General features: G+C 52.8%; 1 protein-coding gene across 3 annotated transcripts in view; it reads left to right on the top strand.

Annotated features, from left to right (window-relative positions):
• The window catches only part of Itpk1 (inositol-tetrakisphosphate 1-kinase), a 134,576-nt gene that overhangs the window by 109,347 nt on the left and 5,081 nt on the right, over positions 1 to 20,148 (top strand). For 2 of the 3 annotated variants that reach the window (XM_050151543.1, XM_050151546.1), the window contains 6 exons: positions 4,714 to 4,812; positions 5,290 to 5,330; positions 8,658 to 8,823; positions 12,307 to 12,432; positions 13,540 to 13,607; positions 18,844 to 19,006. In XM_050151543.1, coding sequence (XP_050007500.1) covers positions 4,714 to 4,812; positions 5,290 to 5,330; positions 8,658 to 8,823; positions 12,307 to 12,432; positions 13,540 to 13,607; positions 18,844 to 19,006 — 663 coding nt within the window. The remainder of the gene's footprint in view (positions 1 to 4,713; positions 4,813 to 5,289; positions 5,331 to 8,657; positions 8,824 to 12,306; positions 12,433 to 13,539; positions 13,608 to 18,843; positions 19,007 to 20,148) is intronic. The other variant, XM_050151545.1, reaches the window with a different exon arrangement.

Genomic DNA, 20,148 nt, shown 5'->3' with positions numbered 1-20,148 from the left:
CAGTGGGTACGTCTTTGGGAACTGAGGAGGTGGCCAGCCAAAACTCCTGCCCTGATATTGCAGGGCCTGGACCCATCCTCACCTCCAGCTCAGCAAGGGGTTCTGGGTTCACCTACTGGACTGATCCCAGGAGCATCCTTGTCATTGGTTGTCGCTTCTGCCTGGGAGCCCATTACTGTGTCTCCCCAGCTCTGTTCAGCTAGGCTCTCCCTCATATTGGTCATGTGCACACCCCACCTCCAGGGACACCTCAGCACTCCCCTTAGGTGTTTTGTTTCCTTCCAGCACCCTGCCCCCCCCCCCCCCCCCCCCCCCCCCCCCCCCGGATCTGACCTCTGTACCTGGGTACCACTGTTTTATCTGATGCTATATGGAATAGAGGCTATCCTTTGCTGTGCTGGATGAAACCAAGATGCAAAACAGTAATGGTTTCTAGTCCACTGTGATTTCACAGGCACGCTGGAATGACTCTGGCTGCCAGGGCCAGAGCAGGGCAGTACGGGATGAATACTCTCTGGTGTTTGCTTTGCAGGCTTTGGATTGCTTTCACTCAGGACTAATCTCATGGTGGCAAGTTTGCAGCTGGGCCCAAGCTTATGATAGGAGCCCCAACTGACCATGGCACTGGTACAGCCTTCATCCCAGTGTCCTTTCCCAAAAGGATGCCTAGGATAGGCAGCAGTTCAGGGTGTGGATAGCCATCTCCACATTGGCTAAATGAACTAGAGCATCAGTAGGTGAGTGTATCTCTCTTTCTTGGCCCCTCGTCCTCCCCAGGCTCACCTCTTACCTATTCAGGAGTTCCGAAAGGCAGAACTAACTGATCTGTCCAGTGCTGGATGTGGCCTGTTTTCTGTGTAGTTCATCTGAACTTCAAACACCTCTGGGAAGAGATGGACGCTCATACTTTCTGTACCCTCACCTTGGGTTCAGTGGGGGTAAAGAAACCCCTTCTGCATCTTGTTCATTGATACTTTTACCATGAAGACTGTTGGGTTTTATCAAATGCTTTTCTTAGCTTTTATTTTATAAGTGTGAGCGTTTTGCCTGTATGTATATGTCTTTCGTTCCACATGCAGTCCTGGTGCCTGTGGAGGTCAGAAGAAGCATTAGGTCCCGTGAAAGTTTAGTTAAAAATGGTTGTGAGCCACTGTGTAGGTGCTGGGAACTGAACCCAGCCCTCTGCAGGGGGAGCCAGTGTCTTAGGCAGTCCATCTCTCTCTTGCGCCTCAAATGCTTTATAAAGACATCTGTCGAGATGGTGGCATGGCTTCCCACTTCTGTGACAGTCCCTAACCCATGGAAGATGCGTTCTAACCACCCCCCAGCAGTTGGCTGAAGCCTCAGACAGTGCTGAGCACTGGGTTCACTGTGGTTTTCCTTATTCTCACACCCACCCCTACAGTGCACTCTAACATACAGTCCCAGGGATATGGCTCAGTGTCAGAGTACTGAGCCTTTGTGAGTCCCCAGGTTCGATCCCCAGCACCATGAAAGTTTAATTTATAAATTATGTGTAGTGAAGGGATAAATCATAATTCTGTAGTGAATAGAACAGTCGTGACAACAGCTACAGTTAATTGTCATTGCCCCTTTTCAGAAATTACATTTATATATCGTATGTGTGTGTCTGTGCACACACATGCCACAGCACATATGTGGAGGTCTGAAAACAGCTTGTGGAATCAGTTCTCTTCTTCCGCATGAGCTCCAGGGATCGAACTATGGGAATCAGGCTAGATAGCAAGAGTCCTTACCCACTGAGTCACCTCAAGCACTACCCCCTCTTTAAAGACAGGATTTCACCATGTAGCCCAGGCAGCCTTGAACTCACAATCCTCCCGTCTTCGACTACCAAAGACTGGTAGGTGTATACCAGCGCACCCAAAGGTGTCCGTAGTCTTGCACTTTGGACCTGTTTTAAAGGAGAAAAGTGTTTTGGGACATGACAGCCAATCTGATAGCCAAATTAGCTCCTGAATGTGTGCAGCATGGGGCACACGCCTGGGCACAGGGACAGTTCAGGTTGAGTCCCGCTGCAGCGGATGGGCAGAAACTCCGGGACCTCGACAGGGCATCCAGTTTAACCTGTGTGAGTTACTCTGCACTGTGGGGGACTGAAGGGGATGGAGTCCATGGGTCTGTGAGGGGAGGGGTTCTGTGGAGCGAAGAGTTGGTTTCCATGGATACATGTTGAAGCAGCCGTCTTGGGAGACTTGCCAGAGGGTGGGGATTATGCTGTTGGACACATGGATTGGGCTTTCAGTGGGTACTTCTTTTAAAAAGCAAATTTTAATTATTTGAGATTTCTTAGAAATGTATTTTGATCATATCCATCCTCTACTCCTTCCCCTAACTCCTCCCAGACCCATCCCCATCTGTCTCCCCACCCCAAAAAATTTCTCTCTCTCTCTCTCTCTCTCTCTCTCTCTCTCTCTCTCTCTCTCAACTCACTGAGTCCCACATTTGCAGCCTGTGTACTCATGGGCATGGGGCTCTCCGCTGACGTGTATGACCTAGTCTTGGCCACGCCTGTTACTCCCTCCCCCAGAAGCTGTCACCTGCCAACAGCTATTCAGTTAGGGGTTGGTGCTTGTGAGGCCTCCTCCCCACTCTTGACTGGCTGGATCTCATCTAGGTCTTGTGCAGGCACAGCCACCGTGAGCTTCCTGAGTGCAGAGGCCCTGTCATGTCCAGAAGACACCGCTGCTCAGTGCTCCGCAGCCTCTGACTTTGACAGTCTTCCTCAGTGGTCTCGGAGGGGGTGACATCAGTGTTCCACCTGTAGCCGAGCACTCTGCTGACACATTTTCTGTACTTTGTCCAGTTGGGAGTGTCTGAGTCAATCGTCCTCAAGGATTCGTCTGTGGGGCAGTTTAACTCTTTATAAGAGTCACAGCAAGTGAAACACTCCCCCTCACAGGGCTCCCTAAGGAAGCACCCCTGTCACCCCATTAACAAATGAGAAACCAGCAACAGAGGTGAAGCTCTTTGCATGGAGCTCTACAGTGAGCAAGCTGTGCAGTTGGGGGCTCACAACTTATAAAGAGTTGCGGCAACTCTTATAAAGAAAACGTTTAGTTGGGGTGGCAGCTTCCACTTGAGAAATTCAGTCCATTATTATCATGATGGGAGCATGGCAGCCTGCAGGTAGATGTGGTGCTGGAGTCCTACATCTTGCAGGCAGCAGGAAGTCAACTGAGACACTGGGCGGTATCCTGAGCATAGGAATCCTTAAAGCATGAGTGACTGGAGCAGTCTTCAAACACTGGCTCTAGACCCCTTCCCAGGGCCCACAGGGAACTGCACCCCCAAACTATTGCACCTACTTGGAGTTTGAACTTTGCCCAAGGAGAATGAGCTGAGGAGGAGGAGGATGAAAACACTCTTACTATGGCCCGTAGTGGTGATGAGGAAGATGAGCCTGAATCTTGATTTACCTTGCTGATGGGCCATGGGGCCAGGTGCTCTGGGACAGCACTTACTGGCTTGTTTTGGACTAGGTTTCCAAGTCTGTGGGGAGTGGGCTACCCTTGCTCCACTAACACTCAGCCTTCCCAAATCCCCATGCCCCGTCCTGAGTGATCCCACCTCCTGAGCGCTCATGGTCTTTTCGGGGATGGCGGGGCGGGGGGGGGGGGGGCTCTGACAAGAAGCAGCAATAACAAACCAGTAATTAAATAATCAGTAGGGATTGAAAATGTATTTGCTTTCCCATTAGTCATCTGCTTTGACCGAATTATCAGGAAGTATGAATAATATATAAGCCAGCTTCCATGACTTTGCCCCCAGTCCAGCAGTGTTAGAACTCATGGAGTGTGGGGGGGGGGCAGTGAGATCAGGTGCCTGCCGCCAAGCCTAAAGACCTGAGTTCGATCCCCAGGACCCACATAATGGAAGGAGAGAACCAACTTGGGAAAGTTGTTCTCTGATTTTCACACATGTACACAGCATGTGCATGCCCTGTCCCCCACACACAAATAAAATACTCAAAAGGATCCCACAGAATGAGCATCAAAGACGACAGCCACACCCTCTGGGACCTGTGGGCATAGCAGGTACATGGCTTGGCTGTCGAGAGGTACAGGGAGAGTAGGAGGTTGAGGAGGGAGCCTGATGCATCTGTCTGAGGGGCTAGCCTCCTTCCGTCTGACTTCAGTTTCCTCCTTGGAGGGTGACTTTGCAGGCTATAGAGGATGTTTGGGATGCCATCAGCACAATGCGGAGCCTATGCTCAGAGCTAACCACGTGACATCGATTGTCTCTGATGGTCAGGAAAACAAGAAACTGATGGGGGAAAGGGCTACCGAGCTAAGGAGGCGACAGCAATGCATCAGGTTAATTTTCAGTGTACAAAATGGCATTCGGTTAGATAGCTCTCTGTGTGTAAACATAGACTCAAAGACTTAGAATTTAGTAATTATAGCTGTAAAACTGCAGGAGTTTTCATTGCACCTCACATTTTCCAGTTAGCTTATAAGAATTTTATACCGACAGAGCACTGGAGATATGGTTCAGCCATTAAAGGCTAGGCTCATAACCAAAACATCAGGGATTTTTGTATGGGCAGAAAATGTGAAAAACTACACCGGGCTTATTGTGCACACATGCACACCGGGCAGTAGAGCCGGGAGACGGTCAGAGTCGGGGACTGGGGGTGGGTGAAGTGGGTGGCTGTGGAGGGGTGTGCTGACCACACTCCCTCTGCCCTAGATGACAGGATCTGCTCACCGCCCTTCATGGAGCTCACAAGCCTGTGTGGAGATGACACCATGAGGCTGCTGGAGCAAAATGGCCTGGCCTTCCCTTTCAGTATGTACACCGTAAACTCCGGGGTGGACATCCCTTCTGTGGGAAGGGGTGGTGTTTACAGTTCCCCTAGTATTGAGCTTGCTTGAAGCAGTCGAAGGCCCTGGATACAAGAAGAGCACACAGGCCTGGGTCTCAACCTCTACCCGTACTTTGAGAGGGTCCTTGCAGGTTGTGGGGAAGGGCTCTTCCTATCTGGCCTGGGTCCTCTGTCCATGTTACCCTGAGCACAGGCACTTCTTGACACAGTGACTGTCATCTCCTTAGGTCCCACCAGCCCTTGGTACCTTTTGCTGAAGGCATTTTTAAGGGTTCCTTACCATCCCTATTGCCCCCCTAGACAATAGCAGGATCTAAGCAAGGCTGGGCCTGGTTAATACTTAGCTGGGAGGTTCCTATCCGGAGGGTCCCCATCCCATTGGTCTGGCCATGTGGTTACAGCCCTGTTGATTCCTCTCTGCTTCTGTCTCTCCCACACAGTTTGCAAAACCAGAGTGGCTCATGGCACCAACTCTCATGAGGTAAGCGGAAGACTTTCCTGTCCGGGCTTCACTGTCGCTCTCCTGGGGCCCTGCTAAGCTCTGTTGCTAGAGCCGCACCTGCTGCTGCTTGCTGTCCTGGTTTGAGTAGCGACACCTAGGGGATGTAGGTCAGCAGAAGAACCACCATGGCTCTGCCCTGTCTTCCACTTCCTGTCCCCAGTCCTAAGGCTGCCTTCCTCACCTTAGACCTTGGCTTAGTCTGCCTGGGATGAGGCTTCCTGCTGGGCAGCTTACACAGCAGACATGCCTCCCAGCTCAGAAGACCACATCCTGGTTCTGGTGAGAGCATACATCGGCTACCCTCTCGGTGTGTCCTCCGATGCTTTGCATGTGTGTAGACCTGTGAGGGGAGATAGTGAACTCTCGTGAGGGCTCTCAAGAGGGACCCCATCCTTGAGATCTCATCCAAGCCAGATGACCAATGGGGCTAAGGTCCTCCACATGTGTATTTGAGAGACACACACCTGCAGTTTGTAGCAGAGCCCACGGAAGTCACCAGGCTAACGAGTCCTTGGTTTCCTGGCCTCGAGGAGTGTCTCAGGGCTGCTGCTTCAGCTGAGTTCGAGACTAGATCCCATACCTTCGATGTGCTGAGGCGCTTCCTTCTGCATGGGTACCCTCCCTACCTTGGTGTCAGGGAGTCCCAGTGCCAGTACAGAGTCTCTGGAGAGACAATGTTTTGGGGACGATGGGGCAGTAAGCCTGTGAGGACTTGGGTAAGAAGGGCAGAGGCTATGCAGAGGGCCCTTGGGTCCCTGTAGTTTTCTTAGCCCCTAAGGCCCCACATCCTCAAGGCTGAGCTAAGTAGCCCTGTGGGGACAGCCCACCCAAATAGCCCTGCTGTCAGAAGTACTTCCCGGGAGAAGACTAAAAATGGAAGGCCAGATGCCACGGCTTTTACCATCTCCTGGTTGATGTTTATGGGGAAATGTCTGTAAACAGTGTCAGAACACCAGGGGACAGGCTGTGCCAGGGGGTGGCCCTGCCATGGGAAGGGAGTCCCCACCAGCTGCAAGGGCAGCTGTCTGCTAAGGTCAAGAGCCATGGGGAGGGGGACCCTAGCTGCCTGGATTCCCAGCCGCAGCTACACCGTGAGGTGCAGCTCATGGGTAGGCCAGGGAGGGGGCGGGCAGGCTCCAGAGCAGCCACAGTGCTGCCCCCCTGTCACCACCAAGTAGCTCCTCTGTCTCAAGGTCTTGGTAGCCTGTGTCAGGAGGGGACAGGGGACACAGTGCAGAGCCAGCACTCCTGCCAGTGCTGCGTGTAACCTGCTGTGCACCTCCAGGCAGTCGCTGTGCCTCTCTGAACCTCTGCCCATGTTTATAATTGGGGATTTTGACAGTTGTCAAATGTGGTGAGGAAGTTACTGTGTAGTTTGCCATGGAGCCTGGCCCACGGTGGTGATTTGATTATTATAGGAACATCTGCTCCGTGTTGGGATTTATGGATTCAGATTGGGGCAGGTGTCTGTGGAGTCTCTGGCATTTAACCCCTAGGTGTGGTCATCAACCCCCAGTGAGGCCAGCTGACCCCCAGATGTATGCAGATACATGCCCTCTGTTGCTATCCTAGCACTGGGTGCTCTCCCAGTTTACAGCCAGCAGTGTGCACCCCATCCTTGGGTACATGAAGACTCACTGCACATGGGGGTGCAGGAAGTTAGTTACTTTGACGACTGTCTTCTGTGGAGTAGGAAGGGTGGGGACCAGCGCCTCCTATCTGTCAGGGATACCCACTGACATCAAATGCAGCCAGGATAGAGAGCACACTGCGCTTAGAGAGCCGTGGATAGCAAACTGGGCTTTTCATGGGGTCTTCATTGGTAGCTCAGCCTGGTGAGCCATGCCCCTGCCTCTTCCACCGCCAATGTCAGCCCTCGCCGACCTGTTTGCTTCTGTGGACCTGGAATCCCCAGGCATTTGTAAGCCAGTGCACACACGTGAGCTCCACGGGGCAGCCAGGCACTCCTCCCTCACTTCCCACTGAAAGAACTTTTATAACCCACAACTCAGCAAAGCCCCATGGCCACATTTGCTGGTGGACATTGCTCATAGCAAGGAAAGTGAGACCTAGACTGTTCTTTCCTGTATAGTGTGTCAGCATGAGAGGTTTCAGTGTGTGTGCGTGCGTGCGTGCGTGTGTGTGTGTTTGTGTGTCTGGGGGGGTGGGAACGGGTCCACAGAATCTGTCCCACACAGGTCCTCTCGTTCATATACGAAGGTTGAAAGGCATCTCTTGCCATTCCCACCCCAACACTCACTGGCTTTTTTATGCGGCTTGGGAACTGGCTTCTGTCCTGCCCAGCTGAGCTGTGTCCGCAGATGTGAGGCTGACATTTGGTTCAGGTGGCCATCTGTCCAGACCCATTAGCCCTGCTCAGCAGGCAGAATGTGCCTGGGCTCTTTGCTGGCCATGTCGTGACCTAACTCCAGGAGCCACCCCTTGGTCCCGTCATCTGCAGGGCAAGTTATGCAGACTCCAGACCCAGCCTTGGGGTGGAATAGAAGGGGGCACAGTTGCCCTCCCCGCACACACTCAGCCCCCATCAGTCTCCTTCAACACGTTTGTCCCTAGAAAGCCAGGGCCAGGTTGTACTCTAGTTCACTGAGTATCATGAGACTGCAAGAGGGCATGAGAGGTACCAGGCAGACCCAGTTCCAGCCCAGCCTTTCACTCGCCTGCAGATCACTCACTACCACGCAGAGCCTCAGTTTCTTTATCTGCAGAGATGTGCCGGGGTGCCCATCTTAGGCACTGTGAGCATAACACCAGGGGACCCAGTGCTTTGGTGATGTTATAACCCAAGGTGACCCTGGCCCAAGGCCTCCTACTTCTGGCTTGTTGCGACTGCTTCCCGTCTTTCCCTCTTGGATCTTTGTGACTCAACCTAGGGGGCCCCCACTCCTCGGGATGACAGTGAATAAGGTTCTCAGGAGTTTTGTACAGCAGACTCAGTGGTTACCGGGTTTCTCAGCGCCACCCCATCCCCCACAGCATGAGCTGCCCAGTTCACAGGTGTTCCTGCCCACTGTTCCACTCACCCTGCCTTGAAACTGTTCTTTGGGAGTCCTCGAAGAAGGACTCACTGTCCCTGAGGGTCTTGGAGGGACCCTCTGGAGAGCAGCCTTGGACTTGGTGGAGGAACCCCTCATATGGTCACCTCCACCCATCCTGGGCACCAGCTCTTTGTCATAGGGCCAGGGAGCGGTCGTGGTGGTGGTGCCCAGGAAAGTGACAAGCCCCTCACTGTGTCGGAGGCAGGAAGCTGATGGACTCTGATGGAGCCTTTGGTCTTTGTTTCCCCAGATGGCCATTGTGTTCAACCAGGAGGGACTGAACGCCATCCAGCCGCCCTGTGTGGTCCAGAACTTCATCAACCACAACGCCGTCCTTTACAAGGTGTTTGTGGTGGGCGAGTCCTACACGGTGGTCCAGAGACCCTCCCTCAAGAACTTCTCTGCGGGCACGTCAGGTAATCCGCTGTCCCTCATATTGTCACTCTGTGCCAGGGCCAGGGCCATGATGGATACCCAGGGTCTGTCCCCGGGTATTTCTTGCTATTTCTGGGTGAGGGAGAAATGACTTAAGTTGAAAAAGTTGTATACAGTAGATGGATTAAAAAGGTCCCGAAGAACCAATGAGAGACCATATGCCATAGGCACTGTGGGGCTCGAGCCCTCAGAGCCACTGCCAACTCTAGCGAATTTCTAGAAGCTTCCTATCCCTCAAGAATTTTCCTGGACCCATCCAGTGATGATACTCAGGAGTATGCCATGGTTGGTGTGGCTAGGCAGGTGTGGGAAGTGAGGGAGGGAGGTGACTGCCGACCCTTCTGCATGCTTTCCAAACGAGGACTCTGAGTCTGAATTATCTGCGGCTTCCGCAGCTGTCAGGTATATCAGGGTTTCCAAAGCAGGCAGCAGCTACAGAGTCACAGAGGTCCCTGCGGAGGCCCTCAGGCAAGTCCCAGTGGGCATAGTCACTCCTGCCATGCTGCAGTGACCTCCCCCTGGCATCCCTTGGATGACTCATTGTCATTGTCCCTGAGGGTCTTGGGGATGCTCTGGAGAGCAGCCTTGAACTATACATGCTCACTTCCATCTGTCTTGGGTACCAGCTCTTCTGAGCCTTTCAGTTAAAGATGTCCTGACACCGGAGCTGCTCATAAGAATGTTCTAGCAGTCCTGAAACCCCCTCTAAGGCAAGTTCCAGAAGTTTGTGAGTCAGGAAAACATAGCTCTCCTTGAGGATTTCTTGGACACTGGATTCCCTGGTGAGGCCAGCTCCAGCAGAGTAAGCAAAGGCCTTCCTCAAGGCCCCTGGAGGGCCCTTTCCTGGAACTGACTGTCACCATCCCTTTGGGGCTTGTTGCAACGTCTCCTCCTGTTGTCCCCTCTGAGGTTTCTTCCCTGGGTCGCTTTCCTTTCCATTTAACACAGAAGGCAGGAACTTTGCAGCTATGTGTGGATTCTCATGTCCTTGCTGAGACCAGGTGGTTTGGGACAGCCGCATCCTGACACTGGTCATGTGTACTACCAAGAGATACTCTTGCAAGCTGTGCGACAGATGAGACCAAGGCTTTCACAAAACATTTATTTGCCTATCAGAGTATCACCACACGTACACGCCACACAGTTCTGCCTTGCTTATGACACGCCCTTTCCTTTCTTCCCCAAATCATCTCATCTCTGAATGAAATGTGGCGGCTGATCTCCGTTCCTGCTCCCCCAAAGGTGTGTTTGTTCACTGCTTCCTCCTCTCCTTCCTGGTTGTAAAGCACCAGGGCCAGTTTCCGCCTTGGCACTGGGAGCCCGGAATGACGAAGGCAAGAACCTGTCAGTGTGTCTTCTCTCGTGACTGTTTCTAGGCCGCGAAGCGCCCTGAGGCATAACATTTGGAGGTGGGCTGGGCATCAGAGTGGCATTCAGTGTGTCTGTCTAATCCGGAAGTGGCGTGGTTCCAACTCTGGCCTGCCTATTCTCAGCCTGACCAAGACCTCAGGCTTCAGCAGCACATTCCCCTGACTAGTTGGGAAGGGGGTTTTGAGGCTCTGGCTTCTTTCGAGAGCCAACACAAACTTCAGCCCAGGCCACATAGTGTGGCAGGTCCCTCAGCTTCCCATGTCCTCCTTGGGCTCAGATCTCCTGACTTGAGATACAGACAAGGCCATCTTCACTCCACGGCTGCTGTCCTCTGATTCTCACGTGCATTTCAGTTCTTTATGTGCCAGTGTCCAAGGTCATGTGTGTGACTTACTTAGCCATGGCACCTTACAGGTACCTGGACTGGAACCCAAGGACTTCTCACAAAGAAATAGACAGCGAATGTGCTCATGTTCTCTGCCCGTGGTTCACTCTCATGGCTTTCGGCTCCTTCTTCCTGATGCTCTTTCGTCCTGCACCTTGACCCTGAAGCCATATTGCCTTGGGCTTCTAGCTTTGTGTAAGGGTTCTTCTCTCCCTCTCCCACCCGGTCCTAAGGATACTGAGAGAGTGGTACCTCTTGCTTCTTTGAAAGGATGACTGAGTATTTCCCGGGTTGTCCCAGTCATCGCAGGGTGAAGGCGATATGCAAATGAACAAGGGAGGCCGTGCTCTGCAAGGAGACTTTGCAGATGCAGATAACCTGGGTCTGTAGTTTGCAGAGCTGACTCCAGGACGCCTGTAGTCATAAATGCTGCTTTTATTGCACATGGCTGTAGACTCGCCCTGGGTGGTATGCTAGAGGACCAGCCAAGAGCCAGCCGGGCAGGTTCATGAGCAATCTGAGGAATAACACAGGGGAGACATAACCGGAGGGACAGTTTTATTGGAGATGACATCTTCAGGGAGCAAAGGTTGGGGATGGTGAGAGAGCCCTTGAGGACTAAGCGGGTAAGCTGCAGGAGCTGGCCCCTGTGCAGGGTGGTGTTCAGTGACAGGATGGTAGCATGCACCGTAGGGAAAGACGGGAGATTGAACACAAAGGCTGCAAACAGCATGGTCCTAGCCTGCATTGCTGAGATGTCTGAGCCAATCTGGTTGTTCACCCTCCTTGCAAATCTGTTTTTGTTCTCTCTCTCTCTCTCTGAGAGCAAAACTACCCTGTGACCACCCCTTTGACCCTCCACTTTTACTGGAAGTTGGGTGGGTGGCCCCCATGCTGAGAGTTTGGGCGACTAGTCCAGCAGCAGTCCCTGGCTGGGGCTACCAAATCATGAGTGCTCCTGGGAACAAGAGCCTTGCTGCTAAGGTTAGGGAGCAAGGCTCAGGCCCCTCCTGTCTGTTAGCAGGACCAGCTACCTTAAAGCTTTCTAAGGAGCCAGGCACCAGGGTTCTTTGGTGGGACCAGACCCCTGCAGCCCATCTCACTCCCCGCAGTCTCTAGATGACAGGCAGTGGCTAGAAGCTGCTCACTCCCTCCGTTTGTACATGGTGAGGTGCTGGGCCTGTGCCTCAGCCTGGGACATCGCTTGCTTAGTAGTCCTTAGGCCAGCGTGCCCCGGGGCTGCTGTAGCAGTTGGGGTAGAGGGCAGGTTCCCTTTAAGATATGTATACATTTTGTCTGTCCATATGAAACTGCTGGAGACATAATCTGTCCAGTGTAGTGGGCATCACAAGTCCCTGGCACTCTTACTAGACCAGCCAAGTGCCTGTGGGCACAGCTTGCAGAATCCTACAGGTTTCCCAGCATCCCTGAGCACTGCTGTAGCTACCTGCGCTGGTGGCCTGTCCTCACACCACATGCCTGCTCTGCTGTCCTGGCCTTTGCTCTTGGGGACCTATAGAGACTTGGGTGGGAAGTACCCTGAGTTTAGGAGGCTCTAAGAGGAGAAGATTGGCAGTGCCTACAGAAGGCCAGAGAGCCATGCTAAGTGATGAAACCCTGCCACCCCTGAAGGTTCACTGTGCCTGAGAGTAGGGCCCCAGAGTGGGCGTGCTTGACACAAGTCCCGCAGGGTGTTTATTTTTCCCAGGCTCCTCCCCAGGACCATCTCTCATGCCCTCCGTCTGGACTGGCTCTGGTCGGAGCAGCGGGAGGACTGTCGGGCACACCGGGGTGGCCAGGGGCCTCTGTGCCCCGCTAGCGGGAAGGATGCCAGGTACTTCAGCGCCTGCCTGCTTGGCTCTGCCTGAATCACTTCCTTGTGCATGATTTTTATGGCGCCATAGAGTCGTGAAGCTGCTGGGGGTCATGGCAGCCACAACAGGCACCTGAGCCCTGGCACACAGGTCCTTGGCCAGTGCCCATCCTATCCTGATGCCTGGGGGCCTGGGTCCCAGGGGTGATCACTGTGTCCTGCAGGGTGGGGTCCATGACACCTCTTTCGCAAGAACTTGAGCGGGGGCTGTCAGGATCCCTCGGGGGCTTCTAGTCCAGAGTGGCCCTGTGCTATTCTTGGTGGGGGTGGGGCGATCAGGGGGTAATGGCCAGAACTCAACCCCTAGGTTTGTGGTTGTGTGATTCTTGCTCTATCGTGTCCATGCTTCCAAGTGCTTGAGAGCATTGCAAGCTGTCTATCCAACGTTACTTCTCCGCGGACAAATCGTGCCTCACACCTCAAGGACGTTTGTACGGGGGGCATAAATGAATGCACCATCCCGTTCCTGGGACGGAACTGCCTCTCTGGTGTCCTGTGGGGCTGAGGGGGAGTGGGTGGCAGCAGCAGGAACAGGACATGTGGACTGGAGGAGACTGGGATATTGCAAGGCTTTCCTGGGGGAGCCTATGAAAGCCCTCGTTCAGGTTCCTATTAAGTCGTTGGGAACCAAAAGATCCCTTTGGTAAGCTCACGTACCAGTGGCCACCTGACTGGAGCCACCTGGACCAACTGGCATTTATTTTAGTAGGCTTCTTCCCTTAGGATGGACCTGTGATATCTGGGTGCACAGAGGGCCACTCCTGTTGCCCCTTCTCTTCCCAGCCTTCTGAGCATACATATGCCTGCCCCGTCTTAGGTCTTAAGGAAACCCACATATGGTGCTATAAGATGGTGATGAAGGTGTCCCAGGAGACCATTCATTATGTGTAGGAGGACAAATTGAAACTGGGGTGGCCCACATCCATCTGGGATGCAGCTGTGGGTGCCTAGCTCACCAGAGCCCTGGGCTCAGCCAGAAGCCACCTAGAGTGTGCCTGGGGTGGTGCTGCCCCCTGGTGTCGGCGTTGCTGTCTCCAGGTCTAATCCGCTCCCTGTCTGTTTTTTCAGATCGTGAGTCCATCTTCTTCAACAGCCACAACGTGTCAAAGCCAGAATCGTCATCGGTCCTCACCGAGGTATGTCTCCTCTCCATGATGGCCTGGCATGAGGCCATCTTAGCCTGAGCCCAGATAAGAGTGTGTTCTGCCCAACGAGTGTCCCCTGCAGAACTATCTGGCATGCCAGGGTGGCAGGAAGAACCCTTGTCCACACGACCAGCCCACACAGTCGTGTCAGTGGGCATCACGGCCATGTCTGTGCCTGGCATGGGAGCACAGTGGGCCTGTGAGGACTGCTCACAGTGGGGCAGCTCTCCCATGGGGTGCCCTCACTCTTGACATTACGGCTGGGGTTGAATGAGCATCTGCGTCAGGTTTAGCGGAGGCCTTAGTGGCCTAGCAGCAGCTTCGTGGACACGGAAAGGATGTCTCTGAAAGCTTGGGGACACACCAACTGAGCTCACACAGGCAAGCAGGGATTTGATACCCACCTGTCTGATTGCAAAGTTGAATCCTCTAGAAATGTCATTCCTTGCTAATGACATAAAATACCTTAGGGCCACAATCTTCTCTGATCCTCCCCTTCCTAATCCCTCCTCCACCCAAGTCTGACCTCCAGTGGCTTCCCACCACACTCTGAACCCAGAGCCTCTCCTGAGGTGCCGCTAGGTGTTCTGGGAGCCCTGGGTGGGTCCTTCTTCCTCTCCCGGTTAGACTCAGTAACAGAAGCTGCCAGTGTCTGGTGCCTGACCTGGTTTCACCTATTGGCCAATGGCCTGTTTCTTCATCTGAGAATGGAGACGGTCTACCTAAAGCACAACAGGTGTAGGGTCCCCCGTACACCCGAGGCCTGTGATCACCCACACATCCACTCAGTGCCCGGAACCCTTCGGAGCTGACACCCCGTGAAAGGAAAAGAATGCAGAATGCCGAGCACAGCCTTTTCCCTGGGGACGTCACCCTCCAGGACACCTTCAAGCTGGACTGGCAGTTGATTCTATTCCCAGAAACCAGTGGCCATGTCACTCATCCTCCCCTACCCCGAAGAGTGCCATGCGAGACCTCTGCTAACCTTGACGGCCCCCCTCATCCCCAGACAGTACCTTTGAAAATGGACCTAGCTTCTTCCTACACTTTCAGGGGACTATTAAGCATAGTCTCCCAGGATGTAGCACAGTGGCAGGCCCTGGGTCACACACACACACACACACACACACACACACACACACACACACGGCCTTAGGATCCATCCCCAGTGCTGCCATAATGAGGAAGGGGAGTTCTCGTCGGTCTTGCCTGAGGTCTGACCTGAGTCGCATCACCTGCCTGAGCCTCAGTTTCTTCATCGTGCCCTAAAGTACCTGAGATCTGTGAGTTAACTAGCAGTGCCTGTGCCCAGTGTGTACATCTGTAACACAATCGGAGTTGAGGGTCACCAGGTCAACCCGCAGGAGCGCCTGCTCGACTCTTCTCTTCCTCCTTTCCCAGAACCTCACAGCTCAATTGGCTTGGATCCATGGGCCCATTTCTATGCCTTTATCTAGTCCTAGGCCGGCTGTTTGGTTTTGGATAATCAAATGGCTTCAGGAGGATTTCTGAGATTCCTCAGCTGAGCTGAGAAAGTACTTTTTATAAACAGCGTGTCACGGGGCTCTCTAACAGGCAATGGCGAGGGCTGCCATGCTCCCAGACACCACACCGTGAGCCTCAGATATCAACTGAGCATTATGGCCTAGGTATTTTTATTAGCCTATTCATTGGGGTGGAAAAACAAGGTCCAGGAGGGCCATGTGATGGATCAGGGCCACATAGCAGAGACAGGAAGGCCAAGGCTGGTCTCTGACTTGGTTAGGGCCATGGGCTGGGCCAACCCACTGACCCATGTGGCCAGGAAGCTCAGGCAGAGCTGAGTGCCCATAGTAGCCAGATGGCAGCTGCCCCTGAGAAAATACTTTCCCTAGGTCAGGCACTGGACACCAGAGTTTTAAGTGGAAGGGCCCTGATGTCTATTTTAAGATTCTTTGTATTAGTGGCCAGGACTGTTTTATTTGGCTGTTGTCCTAGTTACAGATACTGTTGCTATGATGAAACACCATGCCCAAAGCAACCTGGGGAGGAAAGGGTTTATTTGGCTTACTCTTCCAGAGCACAATCCATCATGAAAGGAAGTCAGGACAGGAACTCAAGCAGGGCGGGAACCTGGAGGCAGGAGCTGATGCAGAGGCCATGGAGGGGTGCTGCTTACTGGCTCACTCAGCCTACTTTCTTAAAGAACCCAGGGCCACTGGCCCAGGGATGGCACCACCCACAATGAGCCCTGACCCCATCAATCACTAATTGAGAAAATACCCTAAGGCTTGCCAACAGCTCGATCTTATGGAGGCATTCTCTCAACTGAGGCTTCTTCCTCTCCAGTGACTCCAGCTTATATCAAGTTGATATAAAACTAGCCAGGACAGTTGTCTTGTTTTGAGATAGGGTCTCACTTTGTAGCCCTGGCTGGCCTGGAACTCTCTATGTAAAGCAGGTTGACCTTAAATTCACAGAGTAGCCTCTGCCCCAAATGCTGGGATTAAAGGTGTGCATAACCACACCCAGTGTTTTCTGTTCTTTTTAAATTGAGATAAAAATCCACATGTATAAATATTTTAAAGCTTTTTAAAGATATAATTATTTTTATTGTATGTTTATGAGTGGTTTGCATGCATGTATATCTACGTACAACATATATGCAGTGCCTGCAGACATCAGAAGAAGGCATCAGATCCCAGGGAGTGCTGACAACCAAATCCATTTCCTCTGTAAGAGCAGCCAGTGCTCTTAACTGCTGAACCATCTCTCCAGCCCCTGAGTGACCAATTTAATAGCAACAGTCACACTCCCAATGTCATATAGACACGTCTATATTTCCAGGTCATTTTCCTCACCTGTTCCCATGAACACTCAGTCCCCATGCCTCCCAACCCAGCCCCTAGCCACCTTGGGTCTGACCTCCATCTACATGGATTCAAACTGTGCTAGGCATTTTATATATGCGGGATTCTGACTGATTCCTGTCACTCAGCACAGTAAGGATAGACCACATTTCTCTGTGTGGAAAGCTACAGTTGGCTCATTTGTCGACTAATGGGTATTTAGGCTGTCTGGAACCTTTGGCCACGGGACGAGTGCTGCAGTTAAGTTAACTGGTGTTCAAGGGGCTGTTTGAGTGCTGCTTTTAAACCCTAAGTAGACTATCTGAGCCCTAAGGTGTTCTGTGCTTAACCTACCTTCCTTCCCCCTTCCCTTCCTTCCTTTTTTTTTTCTTTCTTTATTTATTTGGATTTTTGAGCCAGGGTTTTTCTGTGTAGCTCTGGCTGTCCTAGAACTCCCTATGTAGACCAGGCTGGTCTTGAACTCACAGAGATCCACCTGCCTCTGTCTCCCAAGTGCTGGGATTAAAGGTGTGCACCACCACCGCCTGGTTTAAGAATTTCTCTTCCGATTCATGTGCCTTTGTGTGCGGAGGTCAGAGGACAGTTTTCAGGGGTCAGTGTTCTGTTTCGTCCATGTGGGTCCCGGGGGTCAGACTCAGATCGCAAGGCTTGGTACATAATCTTTTACCTGCTGAGTCACCTCTCCAGCCCAGTGCACTTAAAGCTTTAGGCACAGTTTTGTTTTTCACTTGGGCTTAAGCCCGCCCCATCCCCCGTAACTTGATGGAGGAGGGTCTATGTGTTACTTTCATTGGTTAATAAAGAAACTGCCTTGGCCCTGATAGGACAGAAAATTAGGTAGGCGGAATAGACAGAACTAAATGCTGGGAGGAAGAAGGCAGTGAGATAGACGCCATGCCTTTCCTCTCCACGCAGTTGCCATAGCTCTCCTCTCCAAGATGGATACAGGTTAAGAATATTGCTGGGGGCTGGAGAGATGGCTCAGAGGTTAGGAGCACTGCTGTTCTTCCAAAGGTCCTGAGTTCAATTCCCAGCAACCACATGGTGGCTCACAACCATCTGTAATGAGATCTGGTGCAGAATACAGTATATATAATAAATAAATCTTAAAAAAAAAAAAGAATCTTCCTGGTAAGACACCACCTCATGCTGCTACACTCATTAGAAATGGGTTAATCAAGATGTGAGAGTTAGCCAGTAAGAGGCTAGAGTTAATGGGCCAAGCAGTGTTTAAAAGAATACAGTTTGTGTGTTATTATTTCCGGGGCTAAGCTAGCCGTTTGGGATCTGAGCGGGAACGTAGCCTGCTGCTCCTTACTACAAGAACTCAGTGCTTACTGGCAGTTAGTGTGCACACTATTGTGAGTGACTTCGACAGGAGGCCGTGTAGTCTGTGTCCTTGTATTCAGGAGCCACACCTCCTCACAGCCAGACCTGTGGAGTCCCCTCCCTGGTATCCCTTCCTGGGAGGCCTGATCAATCCCATTGTACAGATACGCAAACGGAGGTACGGGCCTGGTACTTTCCCCACATCCACAGAACTGAGAAATCTCTGATGGCATTTAAATCCATACCCTTACCCTGCGGTTCCTCTCTGGGCCTCCTCTTCCTCGGGGGTCCTGGCCGACAGCTGTATGTGAGGTCACATACCTTTCCCAGGCCATCCACACTAGAGCAGAAAATGTGTGACACTGGAGATGTCATGGGCAGGGCAGGCTGACTCAGACTAGAGGCCCGTGGAGAACTTTGCAGGAAGCTGGGCTTAGAGTCAGGCAAGAGCATCTGCCAGCAGCGTCTTTGGGAGAGCACTGGTCACGTGGGATGGGATGCTGTTTGCAGGTACTTAGGTCATCACAGCTGGGAAGAGAAGAGCACATGGCTGCTTGGGTTCCCTAGGCCCTCAGCCTTACTCCTATAGGATGCCGGCAAAGATGGCACGGTACCATGGTGCTGGTCAGTACCCCTGTGCCCCATCTCTCCCTGACTGGTTCCTGGTCTTCTCTGCCTTCAAGCTCTGGCCCCGGTACTCTCTTCACCTCTGTCTGCTTCTGTAACAGTCCGTCTCCTTTCTCGCTCCCGAAAGGACTGGGTTTTCGAAACCGAAAATCTGGATTCAAATCCTGCCCTGTACTTCTAGCTTCTGTGACCCTGGACCAGCCCCTGGCCCCCTATACTGATACCGGCCTCAGTAGTGCATGAGCACTAAGCACCCTGCTTCATACACTGGCCATAAGCACCCTTACATAGAGTCCTTGGTCTTCCAGACCCTGGCAGGCTTGGCCATGGTGGCCAGAAGGACGGTAGGTCCTCTCATGAGAGGGGACTACGCCTGTGTGATATCTTAGCCCTAGAACCCTTACTTGTGTCTGTATTGACAGCTGGACAAGATCGAGGGTGTGTTCGAAAGGCCCAGTGATGAGGTCATCCGGGAACTGTCACGGGCACTGCGGCAGGCGCTGGGAGTGTCACTCTTTGGCATTGACATCATCATTAACAACCAGACCGGGCAGCACGCTGTCATTGACGTCAACGCCTTCCCAGGTGAGCAGCAGGGCAAGGTGACCCTGCGCTGGTGATCCCCTGGCTACCTGGTGTCTTCAGGGGGTGGGAAAAGACTCAGCTTGACTAGAGATGGGAGAGCCCACCTCATTCTGCAGTCTAGAGCAAGTGCTCCCCTTCTGCAGTCTCTGCTCTTAAACTGTGGGGGTATGCCCATCTAAGCACCCCATAACACTGTATTCTCCCACCCCCATCTTTCGATCCTATCATCAGCCTTAGCTGGGACTGGCCTACTCAGCCCATCCATTGGCCCTACTAGACCCAGAGGAGTAAAAGGAACTTGGAAAAGACTCAACCCCCTATCATTCACGGGTAGGGAAATGGAGGCCCCTCCAGTGGAAGCATTCTTCTGACGTCACACAGCATGGAATGGCAGGGCCAGCCCCTCCTGGGCAGGTGCTGCTTCCAGTGTCCTGAACTGCAAGGCTGAGATCCAGGCCCACGCCCTGCCATGGCTTTCCCACGATAGTGCCTGCTGCCACAAAGACCGCCACTCTCCATCCCCTCCCTGCTCTCTGCTGGAACCTCACCCCGCTGAGTATCCCTCAGTCTCCACTCAGGCGCCCTGGGGAATAATACCAACCGAGCCCTATTCTAGAACCATTGGGCTGGCTGGGAGAGCAGGTCTAATGTCCACACTAGCGCTCACAAGCTCCTGTGTGTCCTGGAGACCCTAAGACCGGTGGCCTGTGCATCATCGCTGCAGCTGAGAGGTCTAGAAGTCTGCCAGCACTTGGGAGGCTAAGGCAGAAGAATTGCCATGAGTTTAAAGCCATCCAGGGCTACATAACAAGACCTTGTCCTAGAATCCTGGGGTGGGGGTTGGGGATCAGATGAAAAAGACTTGGAGTCTAGCTTTGGGTCTCCAAGGCCCTAGAGCAGGGCCTTGTACTTCTCCAGACCCAGGTATCCCTGCCTCGGCTGGCCCTACGCTCTCAGCTCATACCCACTTCCACCCCTCCAGCCTCCTGAGTAGCTGGCAATTTAGTGTTCCTGGCTATTCTTCATTTTCTCGATGTGGAGGAATAGCAAGCTCCCCCTTGCTGCCCAGGGGCATGCATGACTAGGAAGCCACCTCACCAAACCCCGGGCATCCTGGGTACTCAGTGCCTGTATCCCCTTAA

The sequence above is a fragment of the Alexandromys fortis genome, unplaced genomic scaffold, assembly GCF_014885135.2.
Source record: "Alexandromys fortis isolate MF-2015 unplaced genomic scaffold, M_Fortis_MF-2015_v1.1 scaffold_63, whole genome shotgun sequence".
Taxonomy (NCBI): Eukaryota; Metazoa; Chordata; class Mammalia; order Rodentia; family Cricetidae; genus Alexandromys; species Alexandromys fortis.
This window is presented reverse-complemented; position numbering and strand designations above follow the sequence as displayed.